Source organism: Gigantopelta aegis, chromosome 9 (genome assembly GCF_016097555.1).
Source record: "Gigantopelta aegis isolate Gae_Host chromosome 9, Gae_host_genome, whole genome shotgun sequence".
Classification (NCBI taxonomy): Eukaryota; Metazoa; Mollusca; class Gastropoda; order Neomphalida; family Peltospiridae; genus Gigantopelta; species Gigantopelta aegis.
In genome coordinates, this window is record NC_054707.1 from 36,659,201 (window position 1) to 36,683,268 (window position 24,068).

Consider the following 24,068-nt stretch of genomic DNA (forward strand, 5'->3'; position numbering starts at 1 on the left):
GACCATGTCAAATATTAAACAAATGTAATAAAAATATTCAAAACTACTAACCATGTTTGCGATAAATGAATGAATGGATAATAGATCAATAAAAATAATACTAGATGCATGGATATATAATAGTTATTCTAATAGATCAATAATAACAACAAACGATTGGATAATGGTTAAATAAACTCACATTCTGAGAGTACTACTAAAGCAATACATGTCCTCTACATACATGACCCAACAAGATTTCTCACAAGTTCAAGGGCAATAACTCTGTGACATAAAAATGGATAAATTCCATTTTTGACAGATATGGCCCTTGAATAAATTCCCATAAAGTTAAACTTGATCATTATATGTCTGAAACCATAGAGGTATATGGGCACGTTAAAGGTACTCTCTGATCATTAGACTTATTTTCGTGCTTCTATCCAATTAAGGTTCAAACACGCTGTTCTTGGCACACACCTCAGCTCAGCTATCTGGGCTGTCTGTCCAGGACAGAGGATTAGTTGTTAGCTGTTAGTGGTTAGAGGGAGAAAAGACTGTCGAGCGGTCTTACACCTACCCATGTCCAATGGCTTAACCACAACATCTAGTCCCCATTCGGTTGGACCAGTAGGGGGCTACGAGAAATAAGTAAATAAAATGGACGGATGGATCACCAGATGAAGGATTTGTAGAATTCATTTTCATTCACTAGCCACTAGACCAGCCAATGTCGGACTTCATTTCACAAGCAAGAATGGGGAAAAAAAATCAGATGTTCAAAACAATACAAGTTGTTATGCTTCAGTGCTTACATACAACTTTGGTATGTTGGACCTACATTTCTCCCATCCCTAGCCATGCAAGACAGGCATACTCCATGACATCAGCCCATGCAGAATAAATCAGTCTTGCATGAACACGTGACTTCTGTTGTTCGAGCTGATATTAACATTGGGTGATGTCATGTAAACGGCAAAATAACGCAAGAAATGCTTTTTATATTTCATAAAAACAAGGAAACCTGGTGTCATAATGAAATTATACTATCATTTTAGGTTTATACTTTCAGTATAATAAGTAAATAAAATGTAAACTTCTAGTATAAACCATTTTTTGGTATGATCTTTTCAATGTTATTTATTATTTTATTGAAAGATAAGAAAAGAAAAAGAAAATGTAGGTTTTTCACGTTTTCCTAAAATGCTTGTTTTTCATTTACTGGATGGGAGAAAAATAATCCTCCATTATGTATCCATGTGGGACAGGGCTATTCCACCCTCGGGTACATAATATGATGTCAGGGACGAGGCTTGCCCTCGGGTGGAATAGCTGTCCCACATGGACACATATGAAGGATTCTTTTAATATGAATAAGGCAAACGGGGGGGGGGAGAGTTGAATTTTTATAATTTATTTGGAAGCCCAAGTATAAAACCATATTCTTCAAGGCCTGATAAATGGATAGATGGATGGATGAATGAGTGGATGGATAAATGAATGTGCAGATAGATGAATGAATTAATGAATGAATGGATGAGTAGATGGATGGATGTACGAGTGGATGGATGAATGAATGTCTGGATAAGTTAATGGATGAGTGGATGGATAGATGAATATATGGATTGGAAGTAGGGATGGATGGATAGATGAATGGATAGATGGATGAATGAGTGGATGAATGGATCGATGTATGAGTGGATGGATGAGTGGATGGATAGGATTGAATAGATCCATGGGCAGATAGATGATACAAATAAGAAAAAAGACCTGTATCCTGTATATCTACAGGAGAAACGGAGACTAGGTCAGAAATATTCGAATGAAACAAAAATACAACAGGATAGACAAAATAATCAAACAGGTTTCATCAGTTAGCAGGCACTTCATCTTAATGTTTCACATAAACACTTAAATCGTTTTGGCTAAAGCAATTTTTCCACTTTTTCAAACTTTAAAAAATCAAAACGAAAAAGAACCCCAAAAATCCAACATTTTGTCTGTCAAATCCGAAAAAATCCACATTTTACGAGTGTGTTTTATTTCCTGTCATCAGCACCATCTATTTGCTGAGTCGTGGAAATTCTTCTGGGAGGAGAGCAATCCTTCTACACGTCGGGCACGTCCGCTCATGTCCTAGCAGCCACTTTCTGATACACTGAAAATAGCATTAGTAAATATGTATACGCAAAGAACTCGGTAAACTCGATTTTTTTATCCACATAATTCAAGATATTCAGGGAAATATAACCACACGTGTCATAACAATTTCATGTGACCAACGAATGACGTCATTTTGGGAAGCAACGTCTTAACATAATGTGGCTTCTCCAATCTTAGCTCTGTAATAGCTTACCAAAATGACCTAATTTTGAAACATTATGTCGTTTCATTGTCTCCTTTGACAAGGTTCTTGTAAGCCTATTCATAAAAAAAAATAACATTATGGATAATAAATTATTACTCTCGTGTGAATTGTACCAATTTTACAAAACTCATGTCAGGATAAATGTATCACACTCACTCTCGATCGGGCAATACTAGAATCCGGACACTCGTTTCGTAAACTCAGTATGACACACAAGCTTGTATAATAATCTCTATTTATGACAAGAGATTAAGATTTTTCTGACAGATATATATATATATATATATAGATATATATCGAGGTTTCATCACAAGAGTGGAAAACAACAAGCGAGTCTATGTTAATCAGTATTTGTCAAGGCTCTGTTGAGACTGATACCAATCAACTAGACGAGGCTGATATTTTACCTATTAAAAAACAGGAGTAGTAAATTGTATTTATCCTATAACACTTCTAAAATAACATTTTAATTTGATATTTAGTCAATCGCAGTTCTAAAGTCGCCTCCATCAGTAACAGGACATCATCGCGATTAGCACAAATGTAATTTGATATCATGCACTTTACGTTATGCTTAGGTATACAAAGTGTTGACTCATGGCAATTAAAAATTATTTAACTCTGGACATAAATATGATACACAATGGAAACTCATTTAATATCCTATAAGTATGCACTGTTTCTGCCAGAAAGAAATTTCTGGTATGGCACTATGGAACTGAATGCAATCAGAGTCAACAGGGGGTATGAGGGGCTTCTCCCAGAAGGAAAACGGGTTAAGTTTAGGGTTAGGGTTAAGAAAATCATACAGTAATGATAAAAGTAATTAATTTTGTCAAAAGGTTAACTTAAAAGATATATATGCCAAAACACTTGGGTATGGCGCCATACCCGCTTTACTCTCTAGCAGAAACCCTGGACTATGTTGCAGCACACTATGTTGTTCTTATGTCTACGAGTCAAGAGTTACGTACTGTGAGGTGGAACTCGTGTCCACAGTCCAGTTTGTTCACCTCACTGGTGACCAGCTCATCACAGCAGATCGGACAAACATCCCCTTCCTCGTCCGCACTCTTCACCACCACTTTCTGAAAACAGGAGCCAGCAAGTGGTTTCAAATAACATTCACACAGAGCTGTTACTTAGGTCTGAAATAATACTCATTTACAGAAGAAGGAAATGCTTTATTTAACAACGCACTCAAATTTTGTTTTATTTATGGTTATATTGGGTCAGACATATGGTTAAGGACCACACAGATATTGAGAGAGGAAACCTGCTGTCGCCACTTCATGGGCTACTCTTTTCGATTAGCAGCAAGAGATTTTTTATATGCACCATCCTACAGACATGGTAGTATATACCATGGCCTGTGATATACCTGTCTTGGGCCACTGGCTGGAATGAGAAATAGCCCAATGGGCTCATCAACAGGGATCGATCCCAGACCGACCACGCACCGAGTGAGCGCTGTACCACTGGCCTATGTCCCGCTCTGCTCATTTAGAGATGCAATCTTGCCTCTCATTTTATATAAAAAACACAACTGTATTAAAAAATATAAACGTGTGTTTTCACTATCCATTGTTCCCATCACTCCCCTAAGTGAGACTAGTTCAAAGATTAAATTTTAGCATATGAATTTATCTGGTATCAATATGGTAATATCTTAAAATGGCTCCCTATAATCTAAGTAGGGGAAGCAATCAATCACTCCCCTCAATTTTGTTCATGGCAAATGGCTGCTCTAAACAAGCAATTACATCAGTTTTTTTATTACAACGTATTGTTTGAGCAGCGTATTGATGGTGGCCGTACTTACAAGGTACTGTTTGAGCAGTGTGTTGATGATGGCTGTAATTACAAGGTATTGTTTGAGCAGTGTGTTGATTGTGGGCGGACTTACAGAGTACTGTTTGAGCAGTGTGTTGATGGTGGCCGTACTTACAGAGTACTGTTTGTGGCCATACTTACAGAGTACTGTTCGAGCAGTGTGTTGATGGTGATGGTGGTCGTACTTACAAGGTATTGTTTGAGCAGTGTGTTGATGGTGGCCATACTTACAGAGTACTGTTTGAGCAGTGTGTTGATGGTGGCCGTACTTACAGAGTACTGTTTGAGCAGTGTGTTGATGGCAGGCATACTTACAGAGTACTATTTGAGCAGTGTGTTGATGGTGGGCATACTTACAGAGTACTGTTTTAGCAGTGTTTTGATGGTGGGCGTACTTACAGAGTACTGTTTTAGCATTGTGTTGATGGTGGGCATACTTACAGCGTACTGTTTTAGCAGTGTTGATGGTGGGCATACTTACAGCGTACTGTTTGAGCATTGTGTTGATGGTGGGCATACTTACAGAGTACTGTTTGAGCAGTGTGTTGATGGCAGGTGTACTTACAGAGTACTGTTTGAGCAGTGTGTTGATGGCAGGCATACTTACAGAGTACTGTTTGAGCAGTGTGTTGATGGCGGGCGTACTTACAGAGTACTGTTTGAGCATTGTGTTGATGGTGGGCGTTCTTGCTGGTCTGACAAACTCTTTGGTGGAGATGATTCTCGTGGTCATCTCTACAATCGTATTCACCGTTAAACCGGACAGGACCCCGCGCTCGTTGCGTATCTTGAGAATCACGTCAATGGCGTCAGTCCTGACAGGAACGGAAAAAACAAACCCATCAAGCAACATCATTGAACAACAAAATCGAGAGGACCATTTTGGAGTGAAAAACTGAAGTGTCACAAGCCAGCATCGAAATAGGTACAGTGCAATGGTCAATTCATATACAGGTTACAATAAATTACAGGCCTGGTAACCTATAAGTTATGACACATTTACAAAATTTACGATTCCTATTATAATCCCATAACACATACCGATACTTTGTTAATGTTATCCACTTTTCTGATAGTACTGCTACATCTAAACGAAATACAACTGATCAAAATTTAGGTGGTGGTGTTTTTTTGTTTTGTTTTGATTTGTTTTTTAATTGAGGAGAAAGGAGGACCATTTGACATGTAACTTGAATGACCATTCTTGGCTTTTTTCGATGCATGACAAGAAGTCTATGCAGATATAGCAGGCCCAAACACTACTACCCAGAGAGACCTACCACATGCCAATTAACTTTTACAAGTTTTAGACTACTAGATTAATTCTTGACAAAAACCATGCTGAGTGGATTTTTTACGAGTTTATAATTATTACTCACATATATTCACTTAAATGTTTTATAACTACATGAAATGAAGTTCATATTTGAATCTAAGTATTATTTTTGTGGGTTTTCTTATTTTTAAGATATTTTAGATCAGTTAATATTGATTAAAACTAGGTGGGGGGAAAAGAAGTCACGTTTACTTATGGGCATTTGTGGCCAGCTGTCCAGTATTTATGTCCAATATAAGAGTGGTTTTCTGACGAGAATTTAAAAAACTCCCAAACTATGATTCATATCCCAATATTTGGTGATTTTCGTTGTTGGTAAAAATGATCAAATTTATTATCAAATTAGCTGTCACAATCAGCTATCGATACCTGAAAATGACGCGGATGTGCCACCACTGTTGTCAAGCGAAAATACCTGCCGAAAACCATTGAAAACAAAAAGAAAACACCATCTTGTCAAGTAATCGTTTTCTGTATTATTTTTCCATTTCTAGTGAGTGGCGTGTGCAAAACGTCATGAAATCTGAATTGGGGAATGCACTGTATACAGTGTACAGTATGTCGATTGGTGTGATGTCGGGCGAGATATCTCACCTGCAGTAGTCAGAAGGTTAATTATGTATTCCCATCAGACATGCATGTATATCTCATGATCCATTCCTTGATGTGGCGAGGTAGCTTGCATGTCTCAATGACTCGGACAGCTATGCCAGCTGGAGCATCAGCTCCTCATAGTCACCCAAGCCGGACTGGTCAAGGGTAGACTAGATTAATATGGACCAGACAGAGGACGTGAGTCAAGTAAGACAACTGTCAAGGAGAAGCAAATTCTGTTTTTGTTTCACACAGACTTCGGACATTTTCAGTTTTCTTTACGATATGATCGGGAAAATAATTACAAACGATCACACTATAAACCACTTCCCTTGTATAATTTATTTTGAACAAAGCCTGGCATACAATATGCAATTACTGCATTCCTTTGTGAGATCGGAAATATGGCAATGCTGCAAATGTTAAAAATTAATAAGCAAACATAACATAATATATCTTTCACTTGAGTAAATATCGGACAATTTTAGCTCACAATGTTCGGTTTTCCCCGTTAAATCGCCGGGAATAAGCAAAGAAAACACGACTGGTAAAACGTCTAGATAGTCTACATTAAACATTTGGCGTAACATACAAAGGTACTAGTGTCGTAGAGCGTAGCACAGGCAGATGTCGGTGTCCATAGTTTCTAGTTCAAAAAATAAATTTTAATTAATCAAATGCGCTATTTAAAGTTAAATAATGTTTTGGAAAAAAATCGGGAATTCCGTTTCAAATAGGTGTTTCCGTGATTCCGCGATCGTGGAAAATCAGTGCCTCTATCAGAGTACAGAAGATATGCATAAGCATTAGCGTGGAAACCGAAAGGAAATGTCTGTACATGCACCAAGCTCTATGATCATCATCCTGTGTTACAGGAGACCACTGACTCTTATGGCAAAAACTTAAGTTTGTTTTGTTTAAGTCTATTACAGCACATTGATTTAGGCCTAACAAAAAATATATGTGTGTTTCAGGTTTCAGGTTTCTTTTCTGTCTTTTTTTAAATTAAATCAAATCGAGAAATCGTAATAGGCCGAGGTATTCCGAATCTAGTTTGTTGTTTCCAATCTAGTTTGCTTCATTTTTTTTTTCCAGGCCGTATAAATAATTACTGTAGATCCTGAAATTCACGCGTCTCTAAATTAATGTGACGGAGGGCAGACTAAAATGCAACATGAAATTAATGCGAGTAGCCTCCCTTTGAAATATTAATTTTCCTAACGCCACATGTGTACTTTGTGGTTAAATCCAAGTTACAACTCAGTAACATGTCTATGTACATATCAGTTAAGTTGTTTAGTCCTTATTGTTTTTGGCGAGATCAAATCAAAGCATATTTTTGCAGCAATCATTTACATAACATGTATAGTTCCCTAAATCTGGCTAAACATTAGCATACACGTACCATTAAAACTGTATACCAACATAGTTGCAGGGAACTTGAACAGTAAAGACAAAGAAAAGATCGACCGCAATATTAGCATTCTAAAACCCATTCAGGCGCGATTGATCGTGGTGGCTTTTGACAGGATAGTCAAAGACCCTGCAATCGTCACACGTGGCTGGCATCTTGCTGGACTATTCGGCACTTAGTCTGTATCACCTACAATGAATTGTTTTACAGTTCTGTTTTATAAATATATTAGATTTTTGGGGGGTGGGTGGGAGGGGTATGTTTTAATAAAGTGGGACACGTATACAAAACAGAAATTAATGCGTATAACACGCACTTGCATTTTTCGCATTAATATTATGATCGCATTAATTTCAGGTCTACAGTGATATCAGATATTGGATGTTAAACATTTGGTCATTTTTACATATAATCTTAGAGGAAACCCGCTACATTTTTCCATTAGTAGCAAGAGATCTTTTATATGTATCATCCCACAGGCAGGATAGAACATAACACAGACTTTGATATACCAGTCGTGGTGCACTGGCTGGAACGAGAAATAGCCCAATGGACCCACTGACGGGGATCGATCCCACTGCCTGTGTATCAGGTGAGTGCTTTACCTCTGGGCTACGTCCCGCTTCCTTAATTCTATGAAAATTAGTCTGAAGTGATTGTTATGACTGACAAGACACCCAGCCTCATATAAAAATTGCACACTGGAATTCAAATTTAAAGAACAATAGCCTTGTAAACTGATTTTCAGATAATTCCATCCGACTACACCACTTGAGAAACCATGAACGAGAATGGGAGGGAATGAGTTAAATTGACAACATACCTAGTGCACCATGATTGGTATATTAAAGGTCATGGTATGTGGTATTCTGCTGTGGGATGGTGCAAATAAAAGATCCCTTGCTACTAACTGAAAAATGTAGGGGTTTCCTCTCTAAGACTAGACGTCAAACTTTCCAAAGTTCAATAGCCGATGATTAATAAATCAATGTGCTCTAGTGGTGGCGATAAACAAAACAAACTTTTTTTCAACATACCATCGATACAAGAAAACCAAATTTTACAGTTTTACTAACAATGATCTTGAACTGAATAACCCCAAGAGCAGAGCCACACATCCTCCTTACCTGCTGAGCTGTGGGAATTTGGACTGCAACAACAAAACCAGTTTTTCATAATTACTCTTCTTCGCCTCTTGTCTTGCAAGTTGAATTGGCTGGATCACTTTTGGTGGTTCTTTATTGTCACGTTTTTTCTTCTTACCGACCTATAAGAAATTATAAAGAGACTATAGCTAGGATCTTCTGACTACCACAATGTCCAGTTTTGGATATAACTTTTAATGTGCATATGGATTTTCAGTTATTTATTAGTAGTAGTAGTAGTAAAAGTATTACAATGAATATAATATCTTAGTTACTTGACTAATTAAAGATTACTGGTAGGAAGGAGGAAGGAGAAATGTTTTTATTTAATGATGCACTTAACATATTTTTATTTACAGTTATAAATATGGCATACGTTTTGACAAAATTAATGACTCTTATCATTACTATATGATTTTCTTAACCCTAACCCTAAACCTACCCCATTTTCTTCCTGGGGGAGGTCACCCATACACCGTTGACTGTGGTTGCATTCAATCCCGTAGCGCCATACCCAAACATTTCTTTCTGGCAGAAACACTGACTATACAGTAAGTTGTAACAGTAATTATGATTAAATATATAAAAATAGAGTGCCAAAATACACCAACCGACCCACTCCCTTATCGACAAACTTACAGCAATTACCTTCTGCCAGTTCTCCTCTTTAACATCTACTTCAGACTCTATGTCAACAATCATTTCTGTACAACCCTTCAGTTCACTTTCTAAAAAATATTTTAAACAAGGCATTCGAATGACACAATGGTTAACTGGAACTTATTTGAAATATCAACAGTACATGCATTGTTAATAAACTTCAGTTTTCATGCTCTTAAATGATGACCAAGTCATTTACTGGTTTCTCTTGAGACTACAAAAAGAGCTGGAATGTAATGGCTTTGTCAGGCTCACCCCTCATCTCTTCATTATCAAATGGAAATTCCCAATTCAAATGTAAAACTTCTAAACATTTCACAAAATTAACTTGATGACAACAATTTTATTTAGTGGTCTGAAGTTAAAATTAAAAGATGAAATAAAATTAAGATTCCCCAATCAATGCCAGGGACATCATTTCCACTTTCAGAGACAGCATCTGATTATGGTATTGGAAATACTACAGGATAGCACAGAATCCATCACTTTTACGGCATTTCTTTTTCTTCCTTTCTTCTTATTTGTGACCCATTACTTTGTTTTATTTTTGTATATGTTTCTCAAAATATTCACAGGTAATTACAGGACATACATAAACAAAATAATATACCAACTTGTTGTAACTTCCTTGCACTGAACCTTTTGTCTTTTCTGCTGATTCCCATTAGACTTATTATTCGCTTCCAATAATCTGGAAAGAAAGTTTTTGTTAGTTTTTATACAACTTTCCCTTGCTGTGAACGGATCACTATCTGAGGACACCATTCCGCTGTCTGAGGAGAAGTCGACACATTCACTGGACGAATTCACCTTTGTCATTGGTTTCTTCTTTGAAAACACTGGCAGAGGTTTCAGAGGCTTGGGACACGACGACTTGGACAGATCCACCGGTCGCTTTGGATTGAAGACGCACTTGAACTCTGATGGATACTGGTCGCACTCTTCATTCCAGTTTTCTTCACCAGTCGTCGTCATCGTCGTCTTTGCTGAACCAGAATCCCACACCACAGTTTGGCCATTCCATCCAATTTTAGAAGTTGATGACACCGAAGTATTTTCTTTCGGACCAGTTTTAACCAGCTTCGTGAATTTCCTACTCGAAGAACTGGCCGTTGATGCTGCTGCACCTTTATGAACTGCTGTGTCACCGGCGTTCAGCACTGCTGAGAAGGAAGGCTTGCTGGAGGGCTGACTCGCTTCCTGCCCCGATCGTTTTCTCTTGGGAAGGACGTAGGGTTTAAGAGATTCGGGAAGCTCATCCTTCATGGCTTGCGACTGCTTTGGCTGCTCCATGGCACTACCAGGACGCCGTAAAGGCTGAATACTGTCAAACCATTTCGGAGCCAGGTCTGAAGATATCGTTTCAACAGACAGGCTGCTTCCGAGATTTTCTGTTGCACTGTCAGGTTTCCGCAAGGGACTGACAGATTTAAAACATGAATCAAAAACTTGTGTTGGACTACGTGAGGTATGTGTGTTCTTCCTTTCTTCGCTTGAAGGAAAAATCTCTTCTGCACTCAAATTTTGTGTACAGCATTCACTAGAAACTACAGATGGATCATAAGTTAAAACTAGATCTTCATCTGCAGTTGCTTCCTTGATTACTTTGTTGGGCTTTGTAAAGTGTGAATCCGTGACAGATTTTTTCATGGTTTCACTTTTATATTTTCCCATTACTGAATTTCCTGAGACAGCTGAACTTTTGCTCTTTGCTACTGAATTCCCATCGCTTTGATCTGTATTATATGTATCATACTGCAGATTGGCAGGACCGTTTTTCAAATTCATTTCTGATACCGTAGTTGCTTCTGTTTTACCACCACCAGTAGATGAAGGTATGTCATCTCCCTTATTATCAATTTCTTGACTGGCATCAACTGTTTTATCAGACGTTTTACTAGCAGCAGTTCCTTGTAGCATTCCATCTGAGGCAGATATTGGTAACTCTGTGACTGGCGTACTTCCACGATCCACTGCAGTCTGATTGTTTTGTATGTATGACTGAAGCACCATAGTTTGTTGTAAGCAGATGGCTTGTAACAGCTGAGGATTGGCAGCCATTTGAGGATAGGCTTGTGTCAGTTGGACCAACACAGCTTGGAACAGTACTGGGTCAACAACAGGGGCTTGAGAACTTTCTGGCATTCCAGCTGAAATTGGATTAGAGGCACTAATTTCAGAATATGATGATGATGATGATGTCTCTGCTGATGTGCCAAAGATATTAGTTTGAGAATCTGATGACTTGTCTGCAAATTGTGGATCAAAGACATTGGTTTGAGAATTTACTGGAACTGCTACAGATGGATCATCATGGACAACAGCTTGAGAATTTGACAGTTCTGCAGACATATGATGATCAGATTTTGGTATTCCAGCTGATGGACAAAAAGCAGTACCTTGAGAATGTTCTGTTATTCCCACAGATGGACAAGGCATTTCAACAGATGTCAAAGGATCATTTCCTACAGACGAAGACGTAAATACTGTCGACAGTACAGGATGGAGTCCACTAGAAGGAGGTATTGATGAGGAGGGAACTGCAGGTTTAGCTTCACTTAACTGACCGGAACAAGCAGATGCAGGTGCTGTTTCGTGTAACTGACCAGAATAATTATCACTCACAGAAGTATCATTCGCAATAGATGCAGGAACAGGTTCTGTAGTAGAATGAATGGCCACTGCAGGTGTGATTTCGGGATGGGTTTGAGAAGCGTTCGGAAGCTGTGTCAATTCGTCTTTTGTCAACCCACTGGAAAACTTAGTGTCCCTTCCACTAAACGTATCATCTCTGGAACACACCTTATTGGTGGTGATTTTTCCACTTGCGTTCACATCGTTTGATGAATTTGCTCCTTTTTCATCTGCAGTGTATATGTGGAGTAAATTCTTAGCTTGTCTAACCAGCTGATCCAAGTCGATGTCGGGAAAATTGTCATCCTCTGTTGCACAGACATAATTATCCTGAAAAAACAACAACATTAATCGATTTAACAGTAGAAGGAAAACCTAGGTTATTTTTTTGTTAATAAATATCAACAAACATGAGTAATTATAAAACAATGCTGGGTGGTGGTGGTGGTGGTGGGGGGGGGGGGTATTTATGTCCTAAAGTTGTTGTTTTTTCTTTAAGTTGTTATTTGATATGTATTAATGAAAATTTTTAGCTTTTAAAATACAGTGGAATCCACTTTATTCCATATCGGTTTACAGCATAAATCGGTCATTTGCATATTATGTGGCTGCACAGAACAGTTTAGCATTAAATCAATACAAATTATGTTGCATATATGAATAGCTTTATAAAGACGGTTAATTGCATACGAAAACCAAAACAAATATAGAAAATTTCATCATAAAATGTTCCACAAACCTTTAATATTTTACCAGAAAGAATTATAATTTCACAGAGAACAAAGCAGAATGTTCTATGTTGGTTAAAAGAAGTAAAAAGTAAAAGCGGTTACTAAAACATTGTTGACAAAACTATGAATGCTCACGCAAGACTCATGGCAATGTGTTCAAGTGTTTATTGCAGTAATCCTGGGACCATTATTGCATCATTTAAGTCTTGATGTCAGGATTTCGGATGTGATTTGTCCTTACAATATGGATATGACTGTATAACATTATCTGGTTTTAAAAAAATATATTTAATTTTTTTTTACAGGCATCAAAATAAGTATGTAGTATGACATAATGTGGTAAACCAGGCTTTCACATGACGCAGGAATCATGCGTATTTGACGCAATATTTACCTTAAATACTCCTAAATAAAATTTGTGTCATGGTTGACACAAAATATTTCCGATGTCAATTGATTTTACATTATTTTTTTAAATACAAAAAAACGACTACGAAGTTCAAAATGAAAATAGCTGAGCGGTTTAACTGGTTTCCAACCATATCAATATTCTTAAAGTAACTTAAGTGTCAAAACTAGTGTGGCTGAGGTAGTGTGCCAGTCCCTTTGTCTAAATTTAATCATCGCGACAATGTCGAATGCACTGACTTTATATGAATATCAGCCGCAAGTTATTGTTTTTTCCCCCGCTGTCAATCGCTTTTACATTAAAAAACAAAACAAATTTTAAACACCTAAAAAACTAATGACTACGATGTTTCAGAACAAATATAGCGGAGCAGTTTAACTGGTTCCAGCAAGATTAGGGCCTGAATTGTAAAACCATAGTAAGTATGACTTCACTACAACACATGCCATAGTGAGGTCATAGCTTACGGTGGTTTTACAATTTCATAGCGCTAAGCTAGCTCCGAAAACATGGGTCCAAATTCTTAGAATTTTTCTTTAACTGCCATTTGTAACCGTCTCATTACCGTGATGGTCAATCCTGGTGGTATATCGACATCAGCCTGACTGTTATCAGTTTCATCTTCAATCAGTCTCAAACACCCAGAATCATCTCCTGTGGCCAAGCCTGATCTGTAAGCTGATTCTTCGGAGTTGATGGGTCTGGTATGCAAGTACCAGTCCGATGGTTTTTGAATTAACATATTTTCATAGTATATTTCATCTGTGTTCTTCACTTTGAGGTGCTCTGTTGTCTTGGAAACAGGAACACCGGATGAAGATCTGTCGTCATCAACATTAACAACATTCTGTGGATCGTGCTGTTCTTCAGCACTTTCCATTTTGCCAGATAAATCATCTACTGCTTCCAATCTGCCAGCATCTTCTGGATTTCCAACTGATTCCGAAAATGATATCACCCTTACATCAGCTTGTTTTGTGCCATGTTCATCTATATCATCCATGTGGTTAACAGAACCTGACAGAGTTGAAGCCTTACTCAAATCTGAGTTCTTTTCAACAGGACTATCATCATCTTTCTTCTTCGACTCAAGATGTTCTGCTGATACAATCGACTGCAAATCGGAGACCAATTCCTCTTTCTCATCCTTTAGAACAGAATCTAACACAGTTGAAGCAGGACTCAAACCAGTGGTCAAGTTCTCTTCAACAGGACTATCATAATGTTTCTTCTTTGATTTAACATGGTCTGCTGATGCCGTCAACTGCAAATTAGAGACCAATTCCTCTTCCTCATCCTTTAGGACAGAATCTAACACGGTTGAAGCAGGACTCAAACCAGTGGTCAAGTTCTCTTCAACAGGACTATCATAATGTTCCTTCTTTGATTTAACATGTTCTGCTGATGCCGTCGACTGCAAATTAGAGACCAATTCCTCTTTCTCATCCTTTAGGACAGAATCTAACACGGTTGAAGCAGGACTCAAACCAGTCAAGTTCTTTTCAACAGGACTATCATAATGTTCCTTCTTTGATTTAACATGTTCTGCTGATGCTGTCGACTGCAAAGAAGAGACCAATTCCTCTTCCTCATCCTCCGAATGCTGATCTACAGTACCATTCTCAGGCAAGGAAAGGGAGTTGTCACTTTTACACTGTTCTTCTAGAGTCTGATACCACTGGGCTCCAAGAACACTGCCCAAATCTATGTACGTGTCAGACAGTTTCTCAACGTTCGCCATTTCACCATCTCTCATCCTTTTAGTCTTTGGTGCCACATTTCGCTTGGACGATGTGTTCAAAGTTGAGCTGGGCTTTTCTACCTTCTCTGAACAACCACTTGCATTACTATGACTGGAAGTTGACTGTTGTGCACTACTGGATGGCTGTTTATTACCAAACATCGATTCATTTTCAACAGACGATTCGGAACTTTCCTCTAAAGAGTGTGTTCTTTTTCCAAGTTTTAAATTGGGACAAGTTGAGGAAGTTTGTTTTACATTATAATCTGTTTTGTTGGTTTCTTCAAAATGAATGGAATATTTCCCTAAATCTTTATCTTTTGTCAGTTCTAGTGGTGGCCATTTTGCCCAGCTATACTGATTAGATGTTGACGATGGTACAGTTGTTTGGAATGACTTGTGTGATGAGTTGTTTAACGTTTTAGTACCCTGAAAATAAAAGTTCAAAAAAACATGTAAGCAAACAAAATAAAATTTGAGTTGTCATAACAGGTTACAAATTCTATAGTTATTTGTTGTTATTTCATGAATGTTTTGTTTCATCTTAAACCAATACTGTCTTTCATTAACCTTTTGGATACTGCAGGCGAGATATCTCGCCCAACGTCGACATACTGTACACTGTATACAGTGCATTCCCCAATTTATATTTCCCACCATTTTGCACCTACCGGAAATAAAAGTAACATTTGTTTTGTTTAAGGACACCACTGGAGCACATTGATTAATTTATCATCAGCTATTTGTTGTCAAACATTTGGTAATTCTGACACGTAGTCATCAGAGAAAACCCGCTACATTTTTTGTAATGCAGCAAGGGTTCTTTTGAATGCACTTTCCCACAGACAGAAAACCACATACCACGGCCTTTGTCCAGTTATGGTGCACTGGTTGGAATGAGAAAAAACTAAATCAGCTGAATCAATCCCTGTGACGCAAATATAAACTTTATTTTATGCATTTATAAAACATTTAAGTGAAAATATGTGAGTAAAAGTTATAAATTTGTAACCCCTCAATGTGGTTTTTGTCAAAAATTAATCCAGTAGTCAAAAGGTTAATGGATTTAAAAAATGTAAATCTACTGCTTCAAGTTTCAAATACAGACTATCAGCAAATCAGATTTTTCAGTATATTTAAAAAAGTTTGTTTTGTTTAACACCTTTATAGCACATCGGCAATTGGATGTTAAACATTTGGTAATTTTGACATATAGTCTTAAGAGAGGAAACCCGCTATATTTTTGCACTTGTAGCAAGGGATCATTTGCAACATCCCAGACAGGATAGCACATGCCACATCCTTTGATATACTAGTTAGTCATGGTGCACTAGTTGGAACGAAAAATAGCCCAATGGGCCCATCGACAGGGATCAATTCAAAAGAACCATGCAACCGATTTCCATTAGCAGCAAGGGATTTTTTATATGCACCATCCCACAGACAGGAGAGCACATACCACAGCCTTTGATGTACCAGTCGTGGTACACTGGCTGGAATGAGAAATAGCCCAATCACTCGAGTGCTTTACCACTGGGCTATGTCCCGGCCCTAGGTGAATGAGTTTAATCCAATAATAATCCAATTAACAATGCATACCTTGTGTGGTTTGACCGACAAATAGCTAGCATAGGATGGGATCTCAATAGCTAATGCTGGTAAGGATTCCAAGTGTAAACCACCCAGCAGAGCTTTCACACACGCCTCCTGATGCTCCTAATAAAACAATAAACATAAATTATAATTCAGAAACAACGTCTATAGAAAATAAAATGCATATAAAATACCTCTTTACCTGCAACAGAACAAGAAAAACGAGCAATTACACGCAATCGAGCACTATGCAGTCTAGTAAGCACAAGTATATTGCGTTATGACATGATACATGAAACACGACGTCATCCACAAGATGATGATGATGATAACTAGTTTAACGTGCCCATATACCACTAGGGTTTCGAACACGCCCATCCCGAGTCCGACCTCCGATAACATCGGTGGCCCGACTCGGGATCGGGGGCGGGTGTGGTGTAGTGTTGAAAATGGGCAGTATTTTCAAAATAGCAATTAGTAAAAAAGTTAATAGAATAAATAAAAAAAAGTTACAAGCCAAAAATAAAAAGAATTGACTGCTCGGCCGATTATTTATTTATATAATTTGGAGCATAGTCACACTCAGGGACGGGAGCAGATGTCGCTTCGTGGCCATGTCTATCATGACGACTTCATAGCCGGCGCTGCAGATCGTGTTGACAATTCTATGAATGGAGTGGCTATCCATGTCTGTCAGTAGAATCGCTTGGCGGTACGTCTTCTGGCCCCGTTGGGTCACGATGAGTCCTGTCCTGTTCTCTAGTAGCCTGAGTGTGTGGAGCTCATAGTGGCATCCGTCTGGTAGTGGTTTCCAGTTCTTATTGGAGAACCTGCAACCTCAGCTTCGCCGTATCTGTAGTATCTCCCTGCACGTAGTCGTGGTACTGCGTCTTCAGTTTTCCCAGGGCTAAGTGCCACTCGTCCTTGGGTGAAGGTGGGTTCGGCTGTCGGACTGGCTGGACTGTAGGAGATGACGCTTTCCTCTTTCCAGCTGCCGTCGCACCAACAACAGCAACATGCGGCTCAACGGAAGTGGTCTGTAAAGTCGACCACTGTACCAGAACAGGCATGGGTGTAGAAGTAGACACAGGAGGTGGCAGTGGCGACTGGGCCATGGCAGTGTCCAGTGGGCCTGCCGTATACACAAGATATTACAATTTCCGAATTCTGTCCAAACCGATAGCACTTATTCACTGAACAATGCTAACGGGAATATCATGAGTTACGGGTTCGCAAAACCACAGAACAGTGCAATATGATCTCAAATAGATGTAACATTAACCAATCGGAAAGCATGTAGAATATGCATAAGGTAATAAAAGAATGTATTCTACTAAATGAATTTCAGTGAGAAGACAATGCAAGACCATAACAATATATGCTGACAATCAAAAGAAAGTACACTAGTCTTTAGGGTATTTATTTTGAGATATGTTAATAACAACACAAAGCCCACATTGACGCAAGTGTTGTTCTTTCAAAAGTAAAATCACCTGGCGTGATATGAACATTGTACACACAATAATTACCATCAAATATGTACATCACAGTCGGGGATAGCTCTGGGTGAGCAAAACATTTCGTCAAATTAACTTCAAAAATTGCAGAACTCAACAGTTATTTTCTAACAAAATGTCAGTTATTTACATGAAATTATTTCGCCAAATGAAAATAAATTTTGCCAAATGCTTTCAAAATTTGCAACTGTCGAATTTGGCAAGTGCCAGAGCTGGCACTGACAGTTAACAAACAGCACCAGGGGTTAAAATGTGCGATTTCACATAAAAATGCCTTGGTACTTTCTTTGACTATCAGTATAGTTTCAAAAAGTTGTGAAGCATTTATTAGAGGTAACATACCATGACCCTTTTTATTTCATCTTCTATACACTGAATCTGAGAACGTATTAGATGTGTAATGCTTTCTTCTTGATTCCTAATAATACACAACAGAATATTAAGATTAGGTATTCATAGCTCATACAAATCAAATAAAACAAGAGAAATGGTTCAAGCACAAATATCATCATGGAACAGTTATATAGAATGCATCACAATTGGTATAAAAGCATGTTGTATGTGGTGTTCTGCTTGTCAAAATATTTAACATTTAGCAAGTTTGGTTATTAAATATTTCTGATAAAGTATCACCCTATATTTGGCTAACAACAGTTCAAACCATATATACGTAGAAAGTGTACATGAAGATAATAAGATCCAGGGCTCACATTTGAAGGAATTTTTGTTTAGCTAATTTTTAGTAGTAGTTTAATATGGTTAATTAAGGAATATATTATTAGCCAAAGACTAAATATTGTAGCCACTATGTTTAAAATATAGCAATTGGCAATGTACAGGGTGAGACCTGAACATCATTTTACATTAGTTGAACATAATACCAGGGCATAAAATTTGAATTTTTCAGACAACCAATGTCGTTCGTGTAGTGATTACACGAACGATTTTCTTCAATAGTTAGATAAAAATGAAAAGGTTAATGGGCAATGATAATCAAACGAGAATCTAAGATGAGTGATTTTTGTAGCTTTTCTCTCTTACGAAAATATACTTTTGGTGTGCTATGACTAACTTGAAAGCTGCCAGGTGAAAATAAAAATTAACCTAGTTTCGATTCGTTGGAAATGAGGAATAATTCTGTAAAATGCTATTCATAGTAACGAGAACACGATTGTCACGAGATCTCGCACACCGCGGTGCATGTTAATAATACTACATGCTCTTGTGACAGGCAAAATGGATTTTAAATTAATCAGTCTAACGGTAGCTGCACGGTTAATAGTGGTCATTTTGTCCCGACATTAGGTACAGTCGCTAGAATGTCATTGCGTTTGTTATTAATAGAATCGAATCACTCTGGAAGAAGCTACAAGTGTCGAACTCTGCTGAAAATCCGTAATCAGCCGACTTATTCCGATTGGCTTGGAGTAATGGTGAGAGAGATTTTTCATGACAACTATAGGCGTACGGGCTCCCATTTGTGTAGGGGGCAGGCTGGTTTTTGCCCGAATTAAACGAAAATGCCCGAATCTGGATAACATCATTTATTCATATTAGTATTACTACCAAACAATTATATAGGGTTGTAAACGAATCATGATTATAGGGTTGCAAACGATTACAACTAATTTTGATGGTACATTAATGATGGAAATATATTATGGTAAAAAGGTCTCAGGTTTGCACATTTTGCCCGTTTATCTCTACCATTTTTACCCAAATTTGAGGTTTTGCTCCAGCACTCCCCCGTCTCGTACACTTATGGTGACACACATCTATTTTTATTTTCAAAACATAGTTTGTTTTCATCAGTGTCATTAAATTGCATTGGTATATAATATAATATTCTAAGAAACTACTTATAAAAGTTCTGTGACGTGCTTCAAACACCGAATATCATGACAACGGCAAATGTCAGCGAATTGTAAATATGTTGGTGGGGTGCCAACGTAGGTAGTGTTTTATAACAAAAGTGACGGTAGTCATGAAGAAAATAGCTGGACACGTTGAACGACGGATGGAAAGCTGGTTAGAACATTACTATCAAGCACTTGTCATATGACGTACATCTAGGTCAGGGATTTCCCACCACATGAAGTTTTCCAAAACATTGATGATATTAGCTAACATACAGGTTTTTTTTATTTTCTGACGAGCGATTACAGCTTTTGCACGAACAATCTGTCGTTTATGTTGATATTGGTTTTGCATAACCGACATCTTCATAAATCAAGGCTAATATTCGTTCCTCGTATTCAGCCTTGATACATGTCGTCAAGAAATCGTGCCACAAAATGCTTAAATTTCATTGGATGCAATGAGATCTGATTGCAATGAATCGCAACGATCCTTATAGATTCCCTTGTTATTGTAAACAAAGATGGCAGTTTCAGTGTCCGTGGAAACCGCGTCGTGTTTGTCACGATATGTTAAAAAAAAGGTTTCGGCGGTTAATTTTTGATATTGCTTTCAAGATTGTCACATGTTACCGATGCTGTGATTGGTCAGCAATGTCATCGTGTAAGGGACATAATTTTCTTCCAATAGAGGGCACTAGTAGTGGATATCAGTAAACCTGACTACATGTATCAAGGCTGAATACGAGGAACGAATATTAGCCTTGATTTATGAAGATGCATAACCGACAGATGAACGAATCGTGGTGCCAAATTTTATGCCCTGTGATACTATAAATCATAAATATGTTTTGTCAATAATACATACATGTGCACGCTGTGTCTGTCTGTCTCTGTCTCTGTCTGTCTGTCTGTCTCTCTCTCTCCATTTCCATGCATTAATGTCAAATAAAACAAAACAGACTCAGTACTTACACTGGAACGAAGAACCGAGTCCACTGTAGTTGAGAGTAAGTCAGTTCATGTAGCTGTCGATGTAATTCCATAAGACAGATCTGAGATCTTAGGTGCACAACCAAAATCTACAAACACAAAAAAGCAAATGTGCTCAGCTACTGCATAGCTTTACATTAGGCAAATTTTGGTTTCAAAATAAGGGTGGGGGTTGAAATTTTGTTTTTTATATATATTTATTACCCATATGGGCTCAAATATACGGGGTAATATTTTTTTCGATCTCTGCACAGTGTGCAGATTGCTTCTACAGTCACTGATTGGCTGGCTTTAAAAAGACAAGATTTGATTGGCAATTACATACTGCCGGGACTACTTTTTGTTCATTCATGATTTCATTTATCGGTCAAACTATTACTACGAACTTCAAATATTTTTATACGATACGAACATTTACGGAATTAAAAATCAAAATATATGTACAAATGTTCAAAAATATTTTTATTTTATTATTTTGACTTGGGTTTTTTTGGAACTATTCTTTGGTGGATACTGTTGGGTGTGCACCGGTAACGGCGCGTATGAATCGTTAAAGATTGACAATGGGTAATAAAGAGAATAACCAACTCACTACGAGGAATTACGGATTATCTGTCCCTCGTGAATTAATGCTGTAAAACATTAATTCACTCGGGACAGATAATCCGTAATTCCTCGTAGCTCATTAGTTATTCTCTAAATATTTACCGGATGTTGGAAATAGCTTACATCACATGCAAAAAAAGAGAGAGAGAAAAAACAAAGAGTGTTTTCGCCAATAAAAAAATGGTGGCAGGGAGGGATTTATCGCCAGGGTCTGATAGGGTTGGGAAAATCAGCACGAGTAAATCATGCTTGGGATATTTTTTTCAGGCCACTATCACATTAATTTATTACAACAGACATGATTAAATATATATATTAGGAAGTTTTATTTGGGAATATTCAGTGCCACTTCCTTTTGGGAAGGAACCCGTGTTCGAACCCACAGAACGCCTAGATAAATCCCTGGTATGCCTTATTCTCAGGGTGGGAAGGGAATAGAATAGATAAGAATAGATGTTTAACGACACCCAAGAATGAAAAATACATCGGCTATTTGGTGTCACAGGGGGAGCAGGGATGCAAATCTAGGATTTATTTTATTATGGTCTTACATAATAACTTTTGTTTTATGACAGCTCAACAGAAGTTAACAGTACTTAATGAAATGCCAAACAGTACTTGGATTCCAAAATCGAAGATGAAGCTGTGACCTCCTTAAATTCTAAATCTATGTTTTACCTGTACATGCAAGACAAAGATGTGATAATCTATCATTACATAAAATTAACAAAAATATGCTAAACACTTAACCTGACCTCAAACAAATGGCATTTGCTCCTGCTGTAGTAGACTGGTGCGAATATCCAAACAGCCAATTACATGGAAAAGAAATGTTCTCATTTCTTTATCTATCACAATCTATATCTTTATCTATCACTGATCCTTAATGTACGAGCAATCCATACACCGATGCACTAAAAGCAGTTTTTAAACTTCTATATTTTTAACATGGTGCATAGAAATCAAAACAGCACTTATCCTACCTCTGCATCCACCAGTCTTTGGCTTTTGTCCTCACAAGTTGGGCAAGCTTGAACAGCTGTATCTCTCTCTTCACTGTACTGGATGTTGGTCTTGAAACAAAAATGGATTTGACAATGAATGATATATATATATATATGTATATATATAATTTCTAAATTATAATTTTATGTATGTTTTCAGGAAGTCAGGCACTCATGGCCACTCAGCAGACTGGTTCTTGTGCCTAACTTTTTAATGAATGGAACAGCAGGGCATGGCGACCATGTATAAAGCCACTTCTATGCTTAGTATCAAAGATGACAATGTCCACTGATCATCTTTGTACACAATATTTAGCAAGATGTGTGCATGGTAGTCAATTGAACCAGAGCACAAAAAGATCCTGGCAAAGAGTTGCATCAGGTAAGTACATAGGAGGGTGTCAGCAGTGCAGTTCAAAAGAAGACTAACAATCAGAATGATCACAAACTGTTAGAAAGGCTGTGTGTATTATATTATAGATTATATTGTTATGTAGGCTGATGAACTAATGAGATATTCTTTAATTTCTGCACCCCAGGGCTCGAAACTCGCCAAAAAATAATAATGGATGTTAGCAAATTAAGGTGAGAGAACCATGAACCACGAACAAGATTTTAATGTGGAATAAATATATGCAATACTACTATTAATAGTGGCTCATACGTTATAGCTCTAAAGAAGATTGCCCAAATAATATTATTTGGGCGACACACGCCATTATTTTTTAATATTTAAGTCGCCCAAACGGGACATTGGTCGTATTTGGTGACCTGGCCACAGGCCATTTCGAACCCTGCTGCACCTGTTTACCTATTCAAATTCAGATTTCAGCTGGAGAAATCAGTTATACAGAACACTCATAACATTAACCTGATCTGTATGTAGTTGTGATACACCAATACAGGTATGGAAATAAGTCAGGTTACCACGAGGTTACATGTATGCCAAGACAGACGAGGACAGTACTTTGTTCTCTATAAAATCTCATTAACTAAAATTACATGACTTAGTTTTTATAATTTGAGTGTTATTTAGATAAAACCAGAGTACTGTGACATAAATGAACAACAAAGTATCAGTGTATCTCTTAAGAGATTTTACAGTAAGAGTAATGGAAATTTTTGTCATTTACAGGTTACCAGGTCTGAATTTTGTGGCAACCTGCACATTGGGTTACCAGACACATACTAATTGCGATGCTAGCAGTACCAGTAGTAAGGCTGTATGTAAATCAAACATTCTAATGAGTAATTATATACATGCTCATGTCACAACCACTTTTACGGACTAACATTGATAACAGACTTTGTAAAGAAATTACAGCATAAAATACCTGAACATGTCTGGAGCAAACTCGAACCGCCGACGTCATCACACCACAACTCCTTGTGCTTACATTATGCACATTGTATGTTGAATCACCGTCAATCGACGCACAACACGTCAAAAATTTGTTCCTGTTCTCTGTGACCAGGTTTGTGTTCCAGTGGAGCATTCGCAGACCACACAGCAGCATGCGACTCGTTCGTATTTCTCTCCACTTCCTCGCCTGGACAATCACTATTTAAATATGCTGCGGGATAAGGAAGACTACTGTTGTTTATACCCGAATTGTTCACATTTATTCCCAATTCCTCACTTTGCAATCTGGGGC

At 37.7% G+C, this 24,068-nt stretch overlaps 1 protein-coding gene across 2 annotated transcripts; it reads right to left on the reverse strand.

Annotated features, from left to right (window-relative positions):
- Positions 1-1,579: 1,579 nt before the first annotated feature.
- LOC121382128 (putative GPI-anchored protein pfl2) lies at positions 1,580-24,068 on the reverse strand. 2 transcript variants are annotated; one of them, XM_041511635.1, is made up of 12 exons: positions 23,748-24,068; positions 22,393-22,482; positions 20,786-20,892; positions 18,297-18,372; positions 16,444-16,560; positions 13,669-15,273; positions 9,944-12,293; positions 9,318-9,397; positions 8,652-8,791; positions 4,830-4,995; positions 3,322-3,435; positions 1,580-2,137 (listed from the first exon to the last, which is right to left on the reverse strand). In XM_041511635.1, exons 1-12 carry the CDS (start codon positions 23,928-23,930, stop codon positions 2,042-2,044), a joined length of 5,124 nt encoding a protein of 1,707 aa, XP_041367569.1. In that variant the 5' UTR covers positions 23,931-24,068; the 3' UTR covers positions 1,580-2,041. The 2 variants fall into 2 exon arrangements, with proteins under 2 accessions (XP_041367569.1, XP_041367568.1); XM_041511634.1 differs by having other exon boundaries at positions 9,309-9,397.